This window comes from Rhea americana, unplaced genomic scaffold, assembly GCF_003343005.1.
Source record: "Rhea americana isolate MKP2758 unplaced genomic scaffold, rheAme1 scaffold_60, whole genome shotgun sequence".
Classification (NCBI taxonomy): Eukaryota; Metazoa; Chordata; class Aves; order Rheiformes; family Rheidae; genus Rhea; species Rhea americana.
This window is the reverse complement of record NW_028186757.1, coordinates 1,731,324-1,753,927: the sequence shown is the minus strand read 5'-3', so window position 1 is coordinate 1,753,927 and position 22,604 is coordinate 1,731,324. Positions and strand designations below refer to the sequence as shown.

At 34.1% G+C, this 22,604-nt stretch overlaps 1 protein-coding gene across 1 annotated transcript in view; it reads right to left on the bottom strand.

The window, feature by feature from the left end:
- SPOCK3 (SPARC (osteonectin), cwcv and kazal like domains proteoglycan 3) overlaps nt 1-22,604 on the bottom strand; it is a 167,600-nt gene that overhangs the window by 17,532 nt on the left and 127,464 nt on the right. Inside the window, exon 6 of the mRNA XM_085319880.1 lies at nt 5,396-5,515. Within this exon, the coding sequence (XP_085176006.1) occupies nt 5,396-5,515 (120 nt within the window). The remainder of the gene's footprint in view (nt 1-5,395; nt 5,516-22,604) is intronic.

The window sequence follows — 22,604 nt, the reverse complement described above, 5'->3', positions numbered from 1 at the left end:
GTTTTCTGGCCATTTTATTAATAGGAGTGATTGCTAACATAAAGGAAAAGGTACCTAAAGAGAGAGAAATAAAATAAAAGGAGTGCTACAATAAACACCTATGTTTCACCCTGTACAAGGATAATTCTGTACCACAAGATTTATTCAAAACACACTTCAACCTTCACACTTCACACTGAGTTAGTTTATTCCAATTCTTATTTATTCAAATTCTTAATCTGAAGTAAAGAGAGATTTATTTAAAATTCCTGCTCAGAAGTATTTCTGAGCTGGATTTGTTCTTCTAGGCTCTTGCTTTAAGGCCACTTGGGCTTATGCTAACCTGACACATGCAGAAGGTCGTAAGAAAAATCTTTTCCTTCTAGGAAACTTTATTTCAATTCAGATAGTACAGTACAGCTTGCCAGCCTGTACAGCTTTGCCATACAGAATTCTGGACTTTTTTGAGATAAGTTCTCAAAAAGCAGTCAAATTCTCAGGTAGTCAAAATTTTTAGGAAAGCAGAAATCATGTTTTCACATCTAATAACGATAAAATGACTGCATGAGAAAGTTCAGAGAGGAGTCAGCTAAGGTCTTTCTCCAGTTCTCTCAATGTGTCCATTGAGCTTTCCAAATATGCTTCCACTGGGAGGAGCAGAGAAATTCAATTTATTTCTGTATAATGTCAACTGTGTCTCTATTTAGATAAGGAACATAGGAGAGTCAGAAAAATGAAGTAAAAACCTCTGAAAATATCTGAAATTATTCAATTTCTTTACACTTTTCAAAACAAAAATGGTAATTTCTTGCTCCAAGCTTATGAGGGTATTTTGGCAAGTCCAATGTAATATCTTACCTAGATATATGGCTTATCTGGACAAGCTAATTATAAGTGATTTTCTTTCAGACTTATTCCATTTTTCCATTATTTTCAAAATTACTAGTATATTAGAATCTAAATAATCATATTCTTCCCAGGGCAGAAGAAGATTCTCTAATATCTTTGGCCTCTGGTCTTTCATTGTCTAACACGACAAGGTGCACAAGAAATATTTTTCAGAAATAGACTGCCAGTTCGCAGAAACGTTTGTGGAACTGTGGTATTTTCTGTGCTCTGTATTTGATGCATTAACTCATTTTATTAATACATAAATTCATTATATAATTAACACAAAATAGAAAAAAATAGTACGTAGAGAAAAAATTCCTGTAAGGTATCTGTATCAAAATTTCATAATTGAATAGAACAATAAGGTGAAAAAGCAACATATACAACCATGCTTATACTTCTGCAAAGAACACTAAAGTGAATCTGTTTTAAGGATGCTTTAACATATAAAATTAGTCTATTCATAAAAATATATATTTGTTTTACCTAGTTTGTAGAAAGAAATTACTACTGAATATTCAATCACTTTCTGTCTACAGAAGGACCACATTTTTGCAGTGGCCTCTCAAATTAATTCAAAATAGTAAAAATTGGGCAGGCTAAATAAGATCTTTCACATTTAAAAGCAATTTGATCACACCTGGATATATGTAATTTCAGTACCTTACTATATTACTAAAAAGAAAACAAATTATAAAGGGTGACTACTCAAAAATTTTTGTAAAACTTCCTAGTTTTCATCAGAAGCCTTTTTTTTAATGGGAGAAAAAAAAAAAAGAAGAAAAATAGGACTATCTGAAAGTCTGAAAATATGTAACCGTTTCCTTAAATTTGATTTGCTTTGTTTTAGTAAAAAGAAAATAAATATGCAAAAGCTTATAACTAAACCTCCATATTTATATTCTAACATTTCTTTAAGTGTTAGCAAATTTTTTACATCACTTTATCAATGCTTCCTGGTTTTAGGTTGATGAGAAATAACCCTTTGAGACATAAAATCCGAATTAAACGCAGTATAGCCATCCACTTCATATTTTGTAAAACATTCTAGTTACTTCTGATAAATTTCTAGTACAAAATTAAAAGCGTAAGTCAGACATTTCATACAGGACATGTTTACAGGAATTTAAAGTCAACAGTAGCAATAAAAGCACTTTTCCACACTGATTTAATAGCCTTACCACTTGACTAGAAAAGACTATTGTTAGTATCCAAATCTTGATTCTGTCTCTCAAAAAACTGGTAGAGTAGGATCCAATCTAACTTATACCTGAAGTTCAGGTACCTTCTAAAGTACCCCTGTGAATTCTTTACACAGGCAAAGGCAGGAACTCCATGACTGTAAAGGCTTCCAGAAGAAAATTCTGGAAACTGGGCCAGAAACTTTTTTTCTCATTTGTAAGAATTGTATTTGTAGACAAGATCTTCTTCTCAAGGTTTTTAAAGATGAGTATGTCTGTCTTAGAAAGGTTCCTTTGCTAGATCAAATTAGGTGGGAAAGATCTTTACAGACATTAAAACTTTGGAGGAAGCTAATCACAATTGGACACTAATGTTTTTCTGCAAAAATGCTCACAAACCTCACAGACCTAGACGCTTGATATAATTCAACAATCTATTCTAAAAATGACTCCATTTCTCACCATTTCTGTTTGGGTCTATAACACCTAAACAGATAGTTAATACCATTTATATTGCGCATAATGTGCCGGAACATGAACACTACGGATACTCTAGATGCTAAACCAATAATTTATGAGTGTTGCTAATGCTATACAAAGAGACCATCAAAATCCAAAAACAAATCAATCAGTCTGGATCCTGTAGCAGATTCCTAGGTCCAAAAATCCACATTTTCTCTTGTGTTTTTAGTCAGGCATATTAAAATCTTAAGTCTAAATATAGTCTTTTTATTATATGGTTATTGGACTGTTAAATTAGTAAGCAAACAAACAAAAGAGTGATAAAATAAGTGAAAAGGTGCAGATAAGAATACAAATACCCATGTCAAAAATAGATAATAAATCTTATAAATGCTAGCTGTGAGCGCTGTTTAAAGAAAAATGACCAAGAAACATATCTAAGGGAAAAAGCTTATGCTCCCAATAACTATGTGTGCGCAGTGCAATTTTATCAAAGTAAGCACAAATTTAACTAGCCAGAAAACACTAACTAGAGACAGAAATGGGGGAAACAGGGCTAAGGCATGTTCAGACTAAGTGGGGTCAGTAATACCTATTTAGCCTGCTAACCGAAAGTCTCTGGGAGGTTAGCTCACTCCTGGTCAAAGCCTATTTCTTTGACAGCTGTCCCTTTATCCTTTCTGTTTTCACACTAGACAGTGCAAATATCTAATCAGAAGAACACAGAAGAGCAAATTCTTCTGTTCAAGAAATGTGCATCAGAAACATGACCCTTCATTGGTATCTTCAACAGTAAAAAATCACAGCTGTGAATATGTGAGCACTGCCAGCAGGTCAAGGGAGGTTATCCTCCCCCTCTATTCAGCCCTGGTAAGGTCACATCTGGAGGACTGTGTCCAGTTCTAGGTTCTCCAGTACGAGATATGGCAGTACTGGACAGAGTCCAGTGGAGGGCTACAAAGATGATTAGGGGACTGAAGCATCTCTCTTACAGAGAAAGGCTGAGAGAGCTGCCACCGTTCAGCCTGGAAAAGAGAAGACTGAAAGGGGATCTTATCAACATGTATAAGGATGTGAAGCGAAGGTGTAGAGATGATGGGGCCAGACTTTTCAGTGGTGCCCAGTGACAGGACAAAAGGCAATGGGCACAAACTGAAATACAGGAAGTTCCATTTGAATATGAGGAAAAATTTCTTTACTATGAGGGTGACCAAGCACTGGAACAGGTTGCTCGGAGAGATTGTGGAGTCTCCTTTGCTGAAGACACTCAAAAGTCGTCTGGAGACAACTCTGGACAATATGTTCTAAGTGATCCTGCTCGAATGGGGCAGGGGGGGAGGGGGCTGAACTCCAGACGTCCCTTCCAACCTCAACCATTCTGTGATTCTGTGATTAATGGTGTATTTTCCATTCCCATACAATATAGAACCTACCTGCATTTTTGACCCTACCTATTCACTGTTATCTTCAGCAAACTGAGCATTAAGCAAGAATAAGGACCCTGAAGCATGCAGTGCTTCAGCTGATCTTTAACTGAGCGATATGCTAACATTAGCTATCTTATTAGATACATTTCATTTATCACTGTATAACAAATGCATATTTAAGAGACTAGTATTTCCATTTCTCCTGTTTTCACTACTAGATGAGAAGTGGATCACATGTCAGTAATGGACACTGACCAAAATGTGAATTGTAAACACATGTTTTTTAAACACATTTTTATAAAGATCAGTTACAAGCAACATTACCATATTTGCACTCTATCTCAAAAACAGTTTTTTCTCAATAGTAAGAGAAGTACCCCCAGATAAGACAGATTCATCTTTAATTCATTGTGTTTTACAGAATTATTACTTTAGCATGAAGAATCACACACATAAATAACAGCTCCAATTAAATGAAATAAATGAACTTCTTGAAAAAAGGTAGATGGAATGTATAAATTAGCAAATGAAAGCTAAAATATACCAAACACTTTAAAGTGTTAATAATGGAGGAATCGAGGCAAGCAATCAGTGGTGGCCAAGTTCTCTGAATCTTATACTCTAGAGGAATTCATAAATAGCTTGCTCTTCATGTTAATGAAAGGTAAAGGTTTAAGGCTTACAAAATCTAATTTGACTCTCCTCCACAGTAGGACATCACTCTTAACACTATTATTGCACATTTTAATTGCTATTAAAAAAAATCCTTTTGATAATTACATTTTGAAACTTTACTACTTTCCACAGCCAAATTCTATTTCAACATTTGAGGTGGTTAAAAACATATTATACCCCCTACTAGTTCCACTTAATTAGTACTCCTCTTTTCTGGTTTGAGGTATAACCTTGAAGATTTTTTTTTCTTATAAGCTTTTTCTTCTGTGTATTTTTCTGTAGCAGTACTTTCTGTGACATCAGCTAGCAAGGATGAGTCACAGATAAGGCTTCTACACATTATTTCTTATGGCTAGCCATTCAGCAACTCACTTTTCTCTGTGGAAAAGTTGCTCAAAACCCCTACTCATTCTCTTCTTCTCCTAATAAAGCAGCTAATTGTTAAGTTCTATCAAAAACATTTCCACTGTACTTTTCTCAGCCAAATATGGGTCTAAGTTATATCTTTGTGAATGGTATTGGTGAATCTATTTTTACGAGCAAGAGTCCTGCCAAACAACATTAAAAGTTTAAAGTGAACATTATATATCAATACTAAACCACATAACTCTGCTTTATAAACAAGAAAATGACTTTAGAAAAGCTACAAAATTATGGTTTTGTACACACAGGTGTGTGTACGCACAGCACACAAGAGTAAGGCAAGCCTTTGCAACAAAAATACAAAAGTACAGAAACGTATCAAAGAGAATATCAAATAACATAAGTAGAAAATCTTACTGCTTCTTTCAGGTCTTTGTAGAATCCTAGTCTTCTTATTCTGAAATCCACTTTCATGAAGTGCCTTAAACCAGTCTCTCAATCTGTTTGCAACCTCCCTGAATTCCAGGTCACTGCACACTGAAAAACAAAATGCAGAGCTGTTTAATGTTGTTCTCTTGGGTGCTAAAAAGACTTTCAAACTATTCCAAGTAAAGGTAAAACACTACAATAATATAACATGTATGTATGTTGCATGGCTTTCCTTCCTTCATAAATTTCACTTTCATTGCTTAAGTATACCTTCAAAATCTAATCAGGTTCCTCAGAAATAAATCTCCAGTGTATGTGGCAATTATACAATGATATATATCTAGAGGTTAACAAAATCTTTAATAAACTATCACAAACATTATACACAGTTCTAGCACAGACATTTTCACACCATACTGTAGGTGAGGCAGTATGACAGAGACACCCCGACAGCCTTCTAGAATTCAGCACAAACAGGTCAGAGATGTGATTTCAGTGGACAATGCAGAAACACTCAACTTACTCGCCTATGCTGAAGTGTGAAAAGAGGAAATTCGGTTGACAGAGAAAATACTCCAAGCACTTTCTGAAAGCATTTTTGATTGAATACAATTTACAAGCATAACAGTTTTGAGCTCTTAACTGCAAACAGGTAGCAGTGTGGTAATGGAAAGGATAGCCTTTTTTGTCCAGAAACAGAGATCAATTAGGCAGTAAAAGCAGGCAAGACCAAAAAGTGGATCCATAGCAGTAATAGCAACAGTGTGGTAGCAGCTTGGCTGAAGTGTTATATAGTACCAGTAGGTAGCACTGAAGGCAGCAGTAGAAGCAGGTAGTGAGATGGGCAGGGAGGAAGGAGGCCTATGCTTCACTGTTAAGCTGCTGGATGAGGAGATGAAGAAAAGGTCTGCTTGGGGCAAGCAGATACCCATTCTAGAAATGTCCTTTCCTATTTCATGTATTTGAAAGCAGCTGGGAGAAGATAAAGAAAATAATTGGATCTGGAAGATGACAAAGACAAGATTGGAAAAAGACTGGAGGTATGCCTCCCTATATACCAGCATGCCTCCCCTTGCTCTTGTAAACAGACATCATTTCCACATAAGGATAATTTTCTACTTCTACCAGTAGCTGACTAAGCTAAGATCTGGGGAGCTCTCAACCTAAGGTAACACAGCTTCACAGCAAAGCATTTTAAAATGAATCTCCAGTTCAGCTTGCTTTTCTTTTTTTACGCAGCAATCCATAATAGCTGGTGACATAGCTTTCTGAATACTTCATTAAATTGAACAACACTGTGAAACACCTCTCTTTATTTAGAATTGAAACATGTCATTATGTCAATAAAGGAGAAGACCTGTACAGGAACAGGCATCTATGCATTCGTGTATTCAGTCTTTGCTGAAAAACTCTCTGGAGACTTTGGTTATCTCCATGAATAACTTAGGAGGACTCCAAACATATATTTGCATATATTATGAACAAACTGACATTTTAAAAAATCCCATAGTGTGTTCTTCTCTTGTATAACGGAACGATTTTTTTCAGATAATTCAACAGGGAATTGGAAACAATTTTAGTAATGGCCTATGGCCATGTATGCTCAAAAATGTCACACAGTGACAGGATGATGAAATGGTCTTCTGAGTCAAGACTACACACTCATAACTTAAACGTGTGGGACACTGTAATGTTTGCTACAACAAATGCGCTTTCCTTTATCAATTCTCCCACTGGCTGACAGTTCAGCATACAGAACTAAACATTAATTTGAAACATCCTGCTCTCTTTATTTGCCCCTCCCATTACAAATGAAATAGCATAATATTGTCCCCTTCTCCAACTACCCTCCTTTGGTCTAAGAGAAAGACTTTTAGAACGAGAGGTGAATCAAAGAGCATGCAATAAAAAGCAATTATTAGGCTACCACTGACTGAGGTGTTCAGAGCCAGGATATGAAATACAGACATGAAGCTAGCTCATTTACAAGCATACACAAATATTTATGTATACATCGAGTGCACATGAGAGTGCCAGTCATAAGTAAAAGCTTAGACTGAATAATTTTAACAGCAACTGCATGGAGGAGACAATGTATGAATTCTACCTTTCTATAGAAAGAGTCAGATAGATGCATGGAAGCTAATCAACTTCAAAGCTAGTTAAGATATAAAAATACAACAGTGAGAAAAGGAAACACTGCCTCTTTGACTGCTAGGTATAAGATATAGCTTGGTCCTTCAGCATCTGCTACTGACCACTGCTATGTACAATATGACCTATTATGACATTTTCTATTTTCATGTAAATCACATTCCTGTCAAATGAAATGTACACAAGTAACATTTTGGGTGTCAAATGAAAAAACACATCCCATATCAGATCTATGAATAGGGTATTCCTCCAGCGTTAGCTTCTCATAGCCTTTTTTCCAAATTTTACTTGATACTTCATATTTTTTTTTATATATTATTTTCATATTATATTTTTTATCCCAAAATAGAAAATGGGAAAAATATCATCATTTTTTGTTGTTCATTTTAATGATTTCACTATCTTTACGATGGGAATAAATGATCTTCAAAAATCAAGGCAATGCAAAACAGACTGATTACAACTGTCATTTGCCTATTTTACGCCCCACAGCTACTCAAGTGCTGGAGTCAGCTCTCAAGCACAGCAGGTAATTACATTTACTGTATTATCAATCTAAATGCACAGCGAATTTTTGGTTCATGACACTTCTAATATATCAAGTAAAAGCAGATGTCTTCTATATATGAAATTTACAAGGAAGATGCAGCAGAACTACACTAATCTCTACACTTAATTTACATGGACAAACTGTTCGCAGCAAGAATTTAAAGCATGGATTTATAAAAAGTCTCTTATTACAGTATCTGAGTACCACTTTTCTTTAACAAAGAACATAAAGTTCATTTACTAGGATCTCAGAAAATGATTTAAATAATAGAACTGGGCAGCAAATTGTAATTCTTCCCAAGAAAATTTCTATCAATCATTTTATTTCCAAATGATACATAAAATACATTTGAACTCTGAGTTTGTTAAATAACAACTAAAGACTACTACTATTTATGCCACAACAGTGGCTGGAAGGCTGCACTCATTACCCAGTCAGGTAACAGAGCAGCGGAGAACTAGGAGACTTGATAAATAAATTTCCTTGAGGGAAAATACTGAATCTTTTGACAGTTCCCAAAGGTAGTTCAGGTAATGAATCCCACTTTGGTTCTACCTCAGTCCAGACAGAACCTGACAGAAAATCTGATCCACTTCAGATTTCCACAAGGCTGCTTACAATATATTTTACACAAATAACAACACATTTGGCATACAGAAAGTCAACTTGTTAAAGTTAAATACAAATTATATTTTCTTCATTAAAATTAGATAGTTTATATGAATATGAAAAGCTCCAAAATATTTGCAGGCTTGCAGCTGAACATTAATACGCCTACTGCTTTAAAGATTATATTTTTAAATACCCTATGATTGTTATTCCACAGTTATACCAAATAAATTTAATTTGTATTAACATAGTACATGAAACAGTCAATTTTGTATTAATCTAGCTTCCATGTTAAATTATAAACACACAAAATCAGAAATTGTATATTAACTTTTTTAGTATTTTTTCACTATCTGGACTTTTCTTCACATGATCAGCTTCTAAAGATATATGCTGCTGAAATTATCATACACATTGGTCTGCATTGATTTAAAATAGGTCAAGATGAGGTAATTCAGATCTATTCAGACTATTATTTCACCTGATAGACTGGGAGATGAATCTTTAATGGCAAAAGACAGACAGTAAAGGTTGTAGAAGGTTAGACAGTAATCAAAAAATGCATATTAAATCACATGAATGCACTCAGGAACCTGCCAAGAAGTGTTTCTGTTCTTGTTTAATGCCAACAGAAGGCATTCTTGCTATTACAATCAATTCTAGTACCCATTAAGAGAATTAATATGGGTTAAAATGAAGTCACCAACTCAAAGGTTACGGGAGTCTCCTATCATCTGAGGTAATAAACCCTGTCTTCTTAAAACCAGCATATATATCTATGCAACAAATGAAGGGATATGCAAGCCTGGAGGTACTCAATCCAGAAATATCTTTATAATAAATATTATATAAATGTTAAGAGGAACCAACCATTCAATTTGTTTTCACATACAGTAAATGTTACAATTTGTGTTGGCATTTGAATATAATTTACTGATTGGAAGCAGAATATTTGAAAATGCTAATCAGTATGTGTTCTTTCAGTGCCTTTCAACTCAAGCTAATTGCTGACAAAGTAAAAATAGTGATACTTAAAGCTGTGAAGACACACACAACATATTTTGGGAGTAGTGTAATGGACTGAATTACCTAACTTATTTAACAGTCCTAGTTTTCTCAAATAATAGAAAATAAGTTATTATAATAGTGTATACTTTTATATAAATATACACTCTCTCTCTCCTTCTTTTCTCTCTCTTCCACACACACACGCACACACAAATTAAGTGTAATCCAGAAAGTATCATATCAACACATGCAAGCACATTGAAACAGTGCTGTACTATGGAGCAACTTTCATAAGAGAAAACTCAAAAAGTGACTTGAAAAGAAAAGTGGCAAATCCCCTGCTCCACACTATGTAGCATCACTTAGTATAATATATGGGACCAAAAGGCTGTAGCTGGAACCTAGGTGTGGATTCTGGGAAGACATCCTTCCACCTAGATTTTCAGCAGCAGGCCTCAGTTTAATATTCAGTTCTAAGGAAAGAAGGCCTGACGATTGTTAAGGAAGCAACACAAACCTAAAGAAGTTATTAACATACAATTTAATAATAATTTGAGGGTAGGACTTATCCACTGATTTGTTTTCTCCTGTACCCTCCAGCCAGAATTTTTCTCAAGTATTTACATAAAATAATTTTACAGACTCTACCACTACCTGAATCCACTATTGCAGCCAGTTATCCTGAAAACTACAATCTACCAACCACATGTATTCAGTGGCTAATGGGGTTATGTTGTAGAAGATCAATCAAGGTTTTGTTTCAGAGAGGCATATGAAGAACCTTGTTCTTCAAGGAGGCACACTTCCAAGACACAATGTCTCTACTATCATGCGTTGCAATTGGCTTGATACATGACTCTATCACAGGTTTCAAGATGCATACTCCCTTTGACGAGAACTGCAGAAGAGCATCCCCAGCACATACAATATCTGATGCATTGGGGCAGAATATTACTGAAAGGTTTTTGTATATACTAAAATAAAATAATGTAAATAGAGGGCATATGGACAATTTTAGCAATAGGATAACATCATCCATCTCCTACAGCAAACTACAAATTACTCCATGTGAAAGGGTAACATACAATCAGTGTATACTAAAGAAAGAGTTCTGATCATCCTTGTATTCTCTGCTGATCAGAATCATTATAGACGATCACAGAATCACAGAATAATTTAGACTGGAAGGCATCTTCAGAGGTCATTTAGTCCTACCCCCTGCTAAAAGCAGGTTTAATCACATCACCTTGCTCAAGGCGGTGTCCAGTCATTCGTGTTAAATGGATTTTCCTATAATCATCACATCATTCATATGATGCTTCCTTGTTATAAGAAAGACTACTCTCCTTTAAAAAAGAACAGTCTACTATTACTTACTATCTCTCAACCATATACTGGTTTCCCCAAACACTACATGAGTATTTTTTCATGCTGTAACTTAATGATTGCACCCATCTGTCCAGGACTGCTGGACATCCACAAACCTGGCTACAACAGCAACTCTGACACAGCTATGACAGGGCATATTTAGACCAATCTACAGTATATATTTAAGAAGTCCAATCTCTTTCAGTTCATTACCTACCACCCATGTACTCTATGGCTGTACAGTAAATATGATGCATCTGAGATGCACTATCTGCACATCTAGTACCATGCATATAAAAGTATTTCTTTCCAGCAGTGCCTAGGTGAAAATATGGAGTTACAGAATTACCCTAATATTGACATTGGAATTGAGTGCTATTCAGCATTAGAATCCAGCAGTTATTAAAGTAAACTGGAACATTACGTAAAGCACACCTACCTACTCAGAATCAGTTTTCTGTAATGTTGCCATCCCGCATAGGTTTCCCGCATTGTAAGGAGCTCATTCTCAAACTGAAAACTCTAAGCTTCAGAATAAAGGTTAATCTCCATTTGGCTATATCTAAATATCCAAGAATATCAAAACAAAAATTGTATGCAAATGGATTTACAATTCCTACAAGATACTGCAGCATCTCTAGCTCTGTCATAAGTGAGAAGAATAACATAAAGATGAAAAATAATGTGTCTAAAAAAACCCAATACATTTGGCAGAAGGACAAAAAGCCCTTTAAACTTGTACCTAAAGGAGGGAACAGTCATTTCAGTCATCTTGTCATATGTGTAATCAGTCTTTTTTTAAAAAAGGCTGTAAATTGAAAAAAATCATATATATAGTTCTATTTTTACAATCCCATTAAATTTATTAGCCATCTGCTACCTCTAGGGCCTATGATTTTGGGATGACACCTTCAAATTAACAAATAAAAGCATTTTGATTTTCTTACCATTTAACTAAACATAATGAATTTTCTACTTCAGTTAGTCTTTATTATGAGATAATTAATATAAATACAGCATATCAGGGAACTGCAGCTGCTTATTCTTGCTGCCTCAGATTAATGTTCCATACAGACATTCTGCTCATGATTAATGTTTCATATTTAAAATTATTTCAATTAAATTACATTTTCATAAAATAAATGTGATCTTTTTGTATCCTCACAATTCTAAAGACTCCACAGATTTAAACATGACGACTACTTCTAGGTGAGGCTATATGTAGGAAAAAGAGTAATAACTATAACACACAGAATTTATGGGTTAAGATGGTTATTTCAACTTAAAATATGTAAACTTACTAAAACACAGCAATTAATCTGACGCAGCTACTTCTAGAACGTACCACCACCTCATGCAAAACAGTGCTCTAGTTAAGTAAATGTAATCTGCAGCTGTCTCTCCACAGAAATTCAGCAATCAGTAGTTGAAGGAGGAATGAAGAAAGTAATGATTTTAAAAAGATATGATTGGAGTACAAATATCTGAAATGTTTACACACGCATACATGAAATATGTTAGCAAAGTGCAATTATGTTTTGCTAGTATACGCACTGAACACCAAATGGGCTGCTCATGAATGCCTGATGTTGTTCAAAGAATCTTTATGAGCTGTATATGAATATTCATAGAGATATGAATGTATTTATCTTGGTAACTTCTAATGTGTTTATTCCTATACTTCTTTTAAATTAAAAAAACTGTATTGCCAACAGTGACCCTCGTGAATGACTTTACAATTAACGCATTATTTTTTGAGAAGAAGGGGCAATTTTGTTGAAAGTGCTGTTTCCTCCTCTGCCTGATGATTTGTGACGCATACACTGGCATGGCAGAAGGACATGTGAAAACGCTGGACAGGGTGGTCCACGCCATTACGATAGGGATAGCACTGAGAGCCTGTAAAACTAAGAACTATAAATCTTGTGCTGTTTCATTAATATTGCCTATAGGAAGTAGTCCCTGCCAAGAACTGTTCCCAGACCCAAATCTGAATGGGAAATAGCTTGTTGATGCCAACTGAGTCTGGCAGTGAACTAAGCATGGATGATCAAGGATAAGAGCAACGGAACAAACCAACGAGCTGCTTTATTTGATAATGCAAACATACTCTAATACAATCTCCAGTACTCTTTCACCCCAAGTTTGCTGCCCAAAACTGAAAAGACCAGTATAAGAAACTAACCCAGAGCAAGTTCATAGTGCTCAGTGAACTCTTCTGCAAGGTATGACAACATTCAGAAGAGAAAATCATTGTAGGTTCTCTCCTAGTTTAAGGAAGAGATTTAAAATCTTGTTTCTAGAAAGATATTGGACTGTACATTCAATACAAAACCCAGTTCTAGTTTAACATTAAAACAGTTCTTAAAACCCTAAGACACACTCTGAAGAGGGAGGGAATGCCAGCACTGATTAGCAGAGACATTTGTGACTAGTTAAATGATTTTATTGACACTTTCCACAATGAAAAATGAATTTAGTTTTTCTTTTGAGGTTTTGACCTCAAAAGTTAGTGAATGCAGTTCTTCCTGAAAAATATTCAATCAGGACATTTCATAAGTTACAGTCCTCAGAAAGAACATAAAAATACAACTTTCCTGCTTAAAGAAACATGACATCAATTTTTGTTGAAAAATAGTTTTGACTCATGGATACAATAAAGATTTACACTGCTTTTACACATGTGATTAAAGGCTTTCAAGAGAAAAAGAATACGGACAATGAGATGCCAAGCAACAATCTATTCCGTTATAAATTTGCTTGTTAATCATAAAGCATGAAAGGTATTTGAATGAACTGGATATGCTGATTATCAGCTCCACTGCCTACAGCTGAAAGGAACTGTCAAACATCATCAACTGTGAACCTCTTTCCCACTTCGTATTAGACTTTGCAACAGCTATTACCCCTAATAACGGCATCAGTATTCTGTACGGTTTGCAAAATTCATGAAACTGATTAAACTGTGAGTGATGACATCAGTACTTGGTGAGGAAGAGTCTGGAAACAATGTGGCAGTAGCTGAGGCCTTAAAATTAGAAAACAAAACAATACATTTAATTTAAAAATATTCAAATGTCCACTGATGTCCACAAATGTCCTCTTCCATAGAAGAGTCTTTTTGCTGCCTGTTAAACAACTTTTAATCTTTTTTCTAGTTACTATTCAGATAGTGCTGTATTTTATCTCAACAAACTGCAATTTCATGCATGCTTCTCCTCTTTTATGGGCTGCATTCTTAAAAGTATTCTCTACTCCTGAAAACATATCTATAATGATATAGAGAAATCTATACTATAGAGATTAACTATAGAGAAATGTGTGTAAATATATCACAGTTGTACCTAAATACTCATAATTACACAAGAATAGGAAAAATCTTACTCTCAGTTCTTCAGCAGTGAGCACTATTAAGATCAGCATGGTGTTACAGAGTCCTGTGAAATGATTATATTCTATTATTTATTTAGGCCAGCTAAACCACTAGACTTTTGAGGCAGTTTTTAAACATACAGGCCCTGACAGTCACATGTGAACCAACTGTGCTCAAAAAACCACATAATTGGGTTATCACAGTGCTGCGCTCACAGTGACGTTGCATTCCTGTCTGCCTGGCTCCCGTCTGAAGGTGCTGACCTTCCACCTCAGCGACTTCCAGGCTAGAGTAGATTCCTGCCTAGAAATGTAAAGGAGAAGCACAGCAAACATGTGCAAACAGAAATTACTGGATTCAATAACATGTACCATCACCTTGAAAACTTATCTGCAGACTGGCAGATCCAAGTTGAAGTGTCTCCATAACGCATATCTCACTGAAAAAACAGAAATCTTGATTCCATTTAGTAGGAGTTTTGTCACTGATTTCAGTAACATCAGCTTTTCCTTCAATGAGTATTTAAAAAGCTCATTATCCTATCATATAAAGCTCTCCCTTCCTCCTGGTTTGACAGTTGCAATTTAGAGGCTATAATGAGTACACTGCTTGAATACCTGAGCAAATTCAGCATTTCATTCAATTCTTATTGGGTTATTTCGTCTGCGTGTATTACAAATGGACATAATCAGCATATGTTTCTAATTTAAGAGCTGGATAGCTATTTCTTACTACTATTATTTCTTAATATGCAAGTTATTGATATTGAAAATTGCTGGTCTCATTTTATTATTGAATAATTTTTATAGCAACACAAAAATTTCCATGGTGTATTTTCAGTAAAGCAAGCTGTATGTGGATTAACAAAAATTGGTAACTATGAGGAAGAATAAATGTGACACAATACTTAATATGTTGTACACAATAGAGAGTACCTCTGTTATAATTTAAAATCAATCATGGAAAAATTATTCTTTTTATTGTTTTCAGAAAGACTGGATGTAGTAAGTTCTTTAGGAAAGAATAGAGAGAATATAGAGAATAATTTTATTTTAAAATATTGCTATACAGTAACTACTGAATTACAATATCAAATCAGCAGGAAACTTTGCTGTAAGTAATATTTGACAACTAAAATTTGAATACTGTGGAGCTTTCTTCATTTAAATTTTTGGACTCATGAATATATTTAGTCTGTTTTATCTTTCTATGGACCTTGATAGACCGTTGTACAGATTGCACATTATACTTTTCATCCACATTTTGTCAATATTCCTTTGCATGAACATATCCTCATGCAGACATGCACAGTTTTTCCCCTCTTTCTCTCACATTCCTTCCTCTCTCTGTTCTCTCTTTTCCTACAATGACACACATTATTTACAAAAGTCATCAGTTTGGGAAAATAATGACATAAAATATTTTTAAATGTAAATGAATACCTTGAAATTACAACATTTAATATTCAAGTATGGTATGCTATACTCAGGCTTAATAATATAAAAGCTACACTATCAGGCTTTTAAAATCAGCCAGCAGTTGGTTTGCTGTTGAAACTTGAAAGAAAATCAAATCACCGGAATGCTCAAACTTGGTGTGAAGCACTTGGAGTTGGCATTTTTAGAGAGTTAAACTATTGCCTCTTCTGGCAACAGTGCTATCTTACTGATACTGATTCAATTCATTCAACAACTTCAGTCACTGATGAGTTTTGTCTCAGTTTTGAAACAAAATAGGAATTGCAAAACACAATTTGTTTTTCTCAAGTCTATGAAGAGAGAGAGATGTTGAAAGAGAAGGTTTATCAAGTCTAAAATTTTTGAGAACTTGATGATCAATATATATAGCAATTTCTAACAAAAACTAAGAATAATGCCTTCTTTGTTTGAAAATTTATAAGAAAATATTTTTGACAAATCACCTTTGTTGTTTAGAATCTACAACAGGTTGGATTTCTGCACATTGCTGGGGAAGGTGAGAGAACTTATCTGTCCATTTTTTTAACTGGTAACAAATTAAGAAAGTTGCTTGTTATCATTCTTAATGAATACAGTATCCATTCAAACGTAGCTCAACACAAGTTGACTTGTAATCCACCATTTCCTTTTTTTTCTTATTAATGAGGAATTCAATACTGAAATAAATAAAATTTGAGAGCAAGAATATTTCTTTCGATTAGTAAAAATTAGCACCAAAGTAATACAAAGATTGGCCACCAGTGGCTGATCACCAGTAAAAGTCAATACTTGCTTAGGAAAATGACTAGAAACAAGAACAAAAAAACAAATAAAGATTACGACCTATTACTTAATTTGAGGTTTCCTAATAAATTTAAAAACTAATTATAATAATTATTTGAATCATGATAATTAAAGTTAATATGTTTCCATTAAATTTCATAACTGAAAGTTTCTTCTTAAAGTTTCTCCTTCTGAAACCGGAAGTTTCTCCTGGTAAGTTAAATCCTTTCTTTTAGAAAAAATAAACAAGAAGTGGTATATTCAAACTGTACATCACAAAAGGCTATTCTTAGTAAAACTGAGGCTATAGATTGTATATAGCTGCTATTTGCAACAATATTCTCATTATTCCCAGGAGAAGCTAAGACCTAAGAGAGGGCATCTTCTGGAGACATCTGTTAGTCTTCCACTGGCCCTACTGGAGCCTTACAGTGACTATTCATGAAGCTACATTATCAAAAAGAGAATGGGAAATTTGTTTCTTTTGTGTATGTATTCTAAACTGAAAATGTCACTTTCTGTGATTACAATCTGGAAACAAAAAGAATCTAATAAGGTACACACTATTAAGATCTCTACAGTTAACTGAGTTCAATGTTCTGCTCTAGCGTCCCTCCTTTTCCATTTGTACGAATACAACAGTGATTTATTTCCCATGATTTAAATTCTGACCAGAATACTGGATCAATATTTAAACTATTTGATCAAAATCACATAGCAAGGATCATTAATATTTCTGCTCTTAGCAGTAGTCAAGATATACAGGGTCAAAGTCACTTGCAGAGTTTTACGGGAAAAATGTACAACAAGATTTTGAATGGACTTTATCCATGCTGGATTTTTTGAACATTTTCTGAAGGATGCAGTTATTAACGTACACACCTAGTATATATGCAGACTCTGAACAGTAGCAGTTGTTTCACCAGATGCTGTATCGCTGTATGGAATTGAGTCCATTGTAACATATCCCCTAAGAAAAGACTTTTACATCCTCAGTCATTCACTAATAGTGAACAACTATTATGAAAACAATGATTTTTCCATACATCAAAATCATGCTTTTTTCTAAAATGGATTGCTCTATATTTTTCCCCTGTTGGCAAGTTATATACTTCTTCCTTGAAATCTGTTAATCAAGAGGGTTCAATAAGTTAAATTTCTTTCACATAAAGCAGAAGAAAACTAAGATATTGCTCAGGAAATGTTGTTAATTAGTTATATGCCATCAGAGCAAAGAGGAAGGAAAGTACATTGTTTAGAGGAAAATAAGAAAAACTGAGTTTTTTGTGGTGAACAAAACATAAAAATCAAAATAGAAAAAAGACTGTAGTACTTTGAGGTCACCCCTGCTCAAATTACAGAAAAACCCTTTGGAGGGTGAGCTACATTTGTGGATTTTGTTGCTGATGTGTCAAGACATGTTTTATCAAATTTCAGGCAAATCTATTAAGCAAGGAAACAACTGGATGGATTCTTATATGAATCCCAACTTAGCAATCAGATTAAAATAATGTCTATTGACTTAGTAATGTTTTTTTCAATATGAGTAAGTATGACGGATCTGTGTCCAAGTCATAGCACTGTACAATAGCTGCTTAATAGCTGGCTTACTAAAATGAAAAATACCCCCATCCTTGTATGACACTGCTGTATAAAATATCCAGTGTAAGCCAAAAGCTAACCAAAATAAACAAATGATTAAAATACTGAATGTCTTGTCACTATTGGTTTAAGTACAAATAAATCAGAGAGGCAGATAAGTAGTTTAATAAGAATTATTAAACAAGGAAACAATAAAAACAGTGACGTTTTCAAAGACACAGGTATTGATAATCTGTGAAGATCAAGTCAACAGTTCCTCTGGTTATTCAGTCACTCATCAGTGATGACAAACAGAAGGAAATTGCAGAGGAGAAGTCTAGCAGTGGTAATGGCCTGGAGAGGAGAAACTCACACAGTCTCCAGAGCCTCACTAAGGGCAATCACCTCGGTATGGCGATACCTAGATTTTATTTATGTTTCTAATTTATTACTCCAAAAAATAGATGGTTAAACTCTTCAGCAGAAATTAGGAAACTAAATATGTCTTTGAAGCTAGACACAAAAACCAGGGAGTTGCTTTCCCTTCTTCTTTCACAGTAGGTACTCAAATACCTGCCTGGTGGGCATGGAATTGGACTCCCAAGCTGAAGGCATAATTAATGAATCACATTCTTTCAGATTTTCTCTGTTCTTTCTGTCCCTTCTAAGCTATTCCTTTCCACAATCTCTCACATTTTGCATTGTCAAGAGCTAATAGGCCACAATTTTTGTACCTTTTCTGTACAACAAAAATGCAGCTGCCCTATTTAAGCATTCTGCTCTTCAAATATGCAATGAAATACTTGTCATTTTGCATATAATTCTATATCGGAACAGCTGTTACAATTATCATACTGTCCCTGACTGAACTGTTTTCTGGAGCAAAATGGTATACAATCTTTTTTAGAAGAATGTTAAAAATAGAACTTATTGTTTTTTAACTGACTTAAAATGCACAGCCCTTTTATCTAAACATCTAGATCATCATCAGCATTTTTATCTAATTCATTAGATTTTATATAGGAGAAAATGGATGCTGGAGGGACTTAAGCAAATATAGTGTTTTCCCTAAATTTCAAAGATCCTTGTAACACCAACAATTTAGAACCTAGGTCCAAACAGAAAACTTGAGTGCTTCCATTATACTAAAGGGTTAAACTGAAAAAAAACAAACAAATAAGAAACCTGTAACAAGAGAACATTCAAATTACTGTTTTGGAACTGTGCCTTCATAAATATATTGTATGCTTTTCTTCCTCCACTCCTTTGTCAAATTAATTAAAAGGCTACATGAAAGATATAGTGGAGGTAACTATATCCAAAATTCTATTATGTATACAGTATAAATTGTAAACCTAATGTAGAATTTTAACTAACATTTTTCACTAATAAACAAAACACTTATGTAATCACTATGGAAAAAAACAAATGTAGGGACATGTAATTTTTTAGTTCATGTCTACACATTTTACCTTATATTGTAGGAATAAGCAAAGAAAAAAGTCTGTAAGAAAACTTTCACATCTGGATAATCTGATATTCCATGAATTAGGCATATTCAAAATAAAAATTTTTGCAATTTAACACTGAAAGTCTGATTGAAGAAAGTAAGATATCATTGAAATCACTATTCTCAAAAGTAAAGACATTAAACTCCACAGTATGGATTCTCATTTTTCTTAACTAGAATATTTATTTATGTTAATTCCTTCAAAAGCTTAATCTCAGTATATTCTCTTTCAGATACCACCAAGAACGCATTAGGTAGATGTGCTCTTTTTATTTTTATAGTTAATATTTGGTTTCCACTACAAAAGGAACTTCATTCAGAAGAATGTTTATGAGCACTTATTTTGTTTGATAAAGAGTTTTAAATTTTTATTTTTTTTTATTTTGTGTTACAGAATGCATTCCATCTCCACATGACATACTGGAAAAAAAACTGTTGAACTATGTAAGAGAAGGGTTACCACACTTGCAATTTCCCAGGCTCGTTTTCTTATCTATCCCAAAACTCTGCCTGAGAATAAAAGAGGATTTTCATAGGATTTCTGGAAGTTCAACAATATCAGAGCTAGAGCAGCAGCTCTGAATAGGCTCTGAACAGGCCACCTCATGTCCAGATGTCCTAGATCAGTATTAAACTCAAGTCTTAGTATGTTCCAAGTGTCTAGGATGCCTCAGGCCCAATGAATATATAGTGCAATTATCTCCACATATCTATTGGTTATCTGGGTAGTGCTTAAAAAATGCATCCCAAGTCCATTAAACTTTTTGCAAATGCCTTCTTAATAGATTTTTATTTTATGTATGAGGAATACGAAGTATGATTGCACTGTGCAGGCATGTAAGAAAACAATGTATTTTTTCACATCTCAAAGTCAGGAACTCTGGCTTAAGCTAATATACAAATATATAAGCATTGTAAATCTATAAACTGTATTGAGCTTCCTGTAAATATATGAAAAAATACCACCATTTTAAAGACGGCAAGCAATTTTTGTAATAAACATATTTTATCCAATAAATTATATTATTACACTTTATGTTATATGCTATTATTACACTTTATGTTATATGCTATTATTATGTTATATGCTAAGCCACACACTCCTCAATTTGTACCTTAATTTGTGAATGTATTTTTTCTGTCTTTTGGCAATATGTACATTTGCACACATAACACAATGAACCAAGTCTAGTATTCATTAAGTCGATATAAATTATATAATTCTCACATTATTTTGTAAAAGTTTTTTCTTTTTCATAGGTTTCTGACTCTATTGTGTTAGTGAAACATTTTTGGTTAGCTAATTATAATGTGGACTTCTTGTTTTACTTCTGTGGAATCAATATGGCTATATAGTTTGATGAAACTATAGTAACAAAAGCATTTTTACTAATAATTTCAAACATTTTAACACAAATACTTATAGTTTAATGTCTCATTCCCTGGCTCCCAGTTCAGATTCTCCATATTGGCTGCACAGGTTACTTTTGGAAACAAGAGTGTTCATGTCTCTTTGCCCCTTTCATACTATGCAGTTTTCCACTCATTTTTCCAATGTGTTTCTGTATGAGATGTTCCAAATGGTTTTGAGGAGAGGAACACAAAAAATCATAGACCTGACCCCATGGGCAGAGGAAAGTCTGTTACAAAACACAACTGATTTTAAACTTCTCTCAGTATTCTGGAGACATTTAGAAATAGCTTATATTTTAAAAATATTGAGACAAATTTACTTTTGATCTTCATGAGATTGGGTATCATTCATTATAAATCTTTTATGTGGAAATATCACTACAAATACATTCAAGATAACTGACTAACTTAACAGTTATCAATAAACCTAACTCTATTACACTAACTTACACAGAGGAATACCTCACACTTTTCATTGGGATGACTTGCAGAATGAACTGTTACATTATATGAGCAAAAATAATAGAAAGTAGCCTAAAAAAAAGGAAAAAGATAAGGAAAGAAGTAATCTATAATTCTTCCACATGAGAAAACTGGGTTATCATTAGGAAAGGAATATACTTCTGCTAGAAAGATGTCTATTTTTTCTTTGCTATATTTATGAAATATTGACTGCTAACTTGCTGCCAATATTGAGAACCTTTTTAAATGGAACAACCCCAAAGCAATCCCATAGCATCCCTTACATCAAAGAACAACCTACAATTTAAGATCATCCTTACAGTTTCACTGAAAAGGTAACAGTGATCACTGTGGCTTACATGACAAGATTTACACTGTTCACAAAGAAAACTGTGGAGGTGCTTGTTGCAACAGGTCCAGACTGCTAATCCCTATATTTAGTGACAGTTCTCACTAATAATTAAATAACTACCTGGTCAATTATTGACATATTAAATCAATGCTTGCATCAGCAAAATGGAATCTCCCAACATACCTAAAGCATGAAAGGCTAGAGAAGTGAAGAAATAAACTCAGGTACACAATAATCTTGTGAACAACTAACCTGGTTTCCGGCTTTCTTCTTCTAAATAATAAACTGTCACAGATTTAGATCTCTGAGAACTGCCTGGATTTTTTTGGTCTTGCCATGACACAGAGAGTAGGATGGGAATGTCAAAGGATAATAAATTTTTGTGTTTATACTGTTGGCTACTTTCAGCTTTTGACTCACTCAGAAAAAAATTACTGTACTACCTCTAGGTAGGATCGAGAGCTAGAGGACAGCTTTTTCTGAATTCAAGGAAGTCAAATGATTCAAACCTGCAGCCATTTGCTTTCTCTGATCCAAAAACCAGTTCAACTGTCAGAAACATCCCAGCTAACTTTAG